Genomic DNA, 2,401 nt, shown 5'->3' with positions numbered 1-2,401 from the left:
GATCTCCTGCACTGCTATGGAGGATCCCCTGAATTGCTATGGAGGATCTCCTGCACTGCTATGGAGGACCCCCTGCACTGCTATGGAGGATCTCCTGCACTGCTATGGGAGGATCTCCTGCACTGCTATGGAGGATCTCCTGCACTGCTGTGGAGGATCTCCTGCACTGCTATGGGAGGATCCCCTGCACTGCTATGGAGGATCTCCTGCACTGCTGTGGAGGATCCCCTGCACTGCTATGGAGGATTCCCTGCACTGCTATGGAGGATCCCCTGAACTGCTATGGAGGATCCCCTGCACTGCTATGGAGGATCTCCTGCACTGCTATGGAGGAGGATCCCCTGCACTGCTGTGGAGGATCCCCTGAACTGCTATGGAGGATCCCCTGCACTGCTGTGGAGGATCTTAGATTAGATGTAGTTTCATTCTTGACTCACTAGGTGATGGCAGAAACCACAGGGCCCACTCTGTACCCCCCCTCCTGCAACTCCCAAATGGAACCGATATTAACTATATAAAGATGCCATGGTGCACATTAAAACAACAAAGGCTCAGATGCAAGAACCATAAAAAGGCAAATTTAAAAATTACTAAAACCTCCTACAAGTTTTGACAACACTGTCACAGGAGAAAATCAGAGAGTCTCTCCTGTTTTTCACTTTGAAGCGCTACCCCATGATTATCGAAACATTGTAACCTATCGGTTTATGCTGTCAGGTATTCACATCTGATCCACAAGGCATTTCAGGCTTATAATTCATTTCCCCTTTTCAATTTCTACTAGATAAATTACTGCCTATGATTTTTTTATTCTAATGTGACAGCTAAAATAAACATTTTTACAGAATAAAAAGAATTTTGCGTATAAATGTAATCTCACCCAAGTGACTTCGAATTGCCGTACCTTGCTGGCCTCCTTTTTCCATTCTTTTGGACAATACTTATAAAGCTTTTGTGACAATTCCATGTATACATGTTCATTATCTGCACATTAAAAAAAAGAGAGAGACAAGATGCTAAAGAGAAAAGATTTGTTTCAAAGAAAAAAAAAAAACTATTCGAAGCCACAATTCCAGCAACCAGTCTCCTGATCTGAGATGTGACACGAGGAGGACAAAAAAAGACCCGAGGGTTCGAGCTGAACTCGATGGAGCTGATGGGTTCTTTTGCTTCTGCAACATAGCACTCAGACTCTACAAGATGCAAAGCTTAGAAGAAATGTGGTTTCTAACAAACACATGTGCTTAGCTTCCAGGATCTTTAGAAACCATCGAGCGTCCATTCCTGTGGACGCACAGCTTAGAGAAACGCTTTGGTTTAGTGGAGAGAAGACTCTTCTTATAGCTGCAAAATGCTGACCCAGCAGCACTGGGTTCTGGTCGCTCTGAACACTGGGGCATTGATGGCGGCTCATTTCCAAGTGTGGGCCAACACCTGCTTTCTGAGGAGTTGGCTTTTAAAACATCCGTTCTGTGTTCCCTACACCAGAGCATGAGCTTGCCAGAAGGACAAACCGTCCCTGGGTCTGCCTTTGGGATCTATCCTACAGAAGAGAGAAGTCTTGCAGAAAAACCAGATTTGACCTCAAACAATCCCTCAAGCGGGGCTGGGGTGGTGAAGTGTTTTTAAAGTGAATAGAAAATCTGCCTACTGGAATGTATGCATGGAAAGTGATCAGGGTGGAAGAAAACAAGCCGGCCCAAACACATTTTTTTTTCCATTTTTCTTCGAGAGAATTTTTTGTGAAAGATCTATCTCACAAGAGAAGTCTTTCACAAGAGAAGATCGACATTCCGATCTTGTACAAGGTTTTAATTCATTCTCTCTCTCTCTCTCTCTCTCTCTGCTATTGTTCTCCTCCATCATTAAAGGCATCTTCCTCTGGATGTTCCAGAACAACCTTCACAATGAACCAATGTGCACCATACTCACTCCAGGAAGATGTGAGCTGACTCACTGGGTTTGACTGGAAGACGCCACTGAAAAAGTAACGCTACTCTGTCTATTAAGTGCGTTGTTCAGGCCTCAGAACATGAAAGATGAGAGAAGTGTTCCACTTAACCCAACGTCCAGGTCGGTGGAAGCTGTCTCCTAGCCTTTTTACTGACTGAACATGACTCTGACTTGTGTGTGGTTTGAGCTCCTGTTGGAAGTAGCAAAACGATGACCAGGAGGGAGACTGCTCAGAGCAGCACATGCATATTTACATTTTACTTTTATTGAAAATAAATTTTTCATAGATTATATTCTGCTTGTGGTTTCCCCTCCCTAAATCCTTCTACGTCCTCCCTGCCTTCCCTCCCACCCAATTCCATGCTTCCTCTTGTTCTTTAGAAAAAAACGCTAATAAAAATCAGAATATCGCTGGGCGGTGGTGGTGCACGCCTTTAATCCCAGCACT

At 44.5% G+C, this 2,401-nt stretch overlaps 1 protein-coding gene across 6 annotated transcripts in view; it reads right to left on the bottom strand.

Moving 5' to 3' along the window:
* Positions 1 to 2,401, bottom strand: part of Frmd6 (FERM domain containing 6) — a 242,514-nt gene that overhangs the window by 24,800 nt on the left and 215,313 nt on the right. For 5 of the 6 annotated variants that reach the window (XM_031357087.1, XM_031357086.1, XM_031357084.1 and 2 more), the window contains one exon: positions 881 to 984. In XM_031357087.1, the coding sequence (XP_031212947.1) occupies positions 881 to 984 (104 nt within the window). The remainder of the gene's footprint in view (positions 1 to 880; positions 985 to 2,401) is intronic. The other variant, XM_031357088.1, reaches the window with a different exon arrangement.

This window comes from Mastomys coucha, unplaced genomic scaffold (genome assembly GCF_008632895.1).
Source record: "Mastomys coucha isolate ucsf_1 unplaced genomic scaffold, UCSF_Mcou_1 pScaffold6, whole genome shotgun sequence".
Taxonomy (NCBI): Eukaryota; Metazoa; Chordata; class Mammalia; order Rodentia; family Muridae; genus Mastomys; species Mastomys coucha.
The sequence above is the reverse complement of the archived record's forward strand: the minus strand, read 5'-3'. Positions and strand labels throughout refer to the sequence as shown.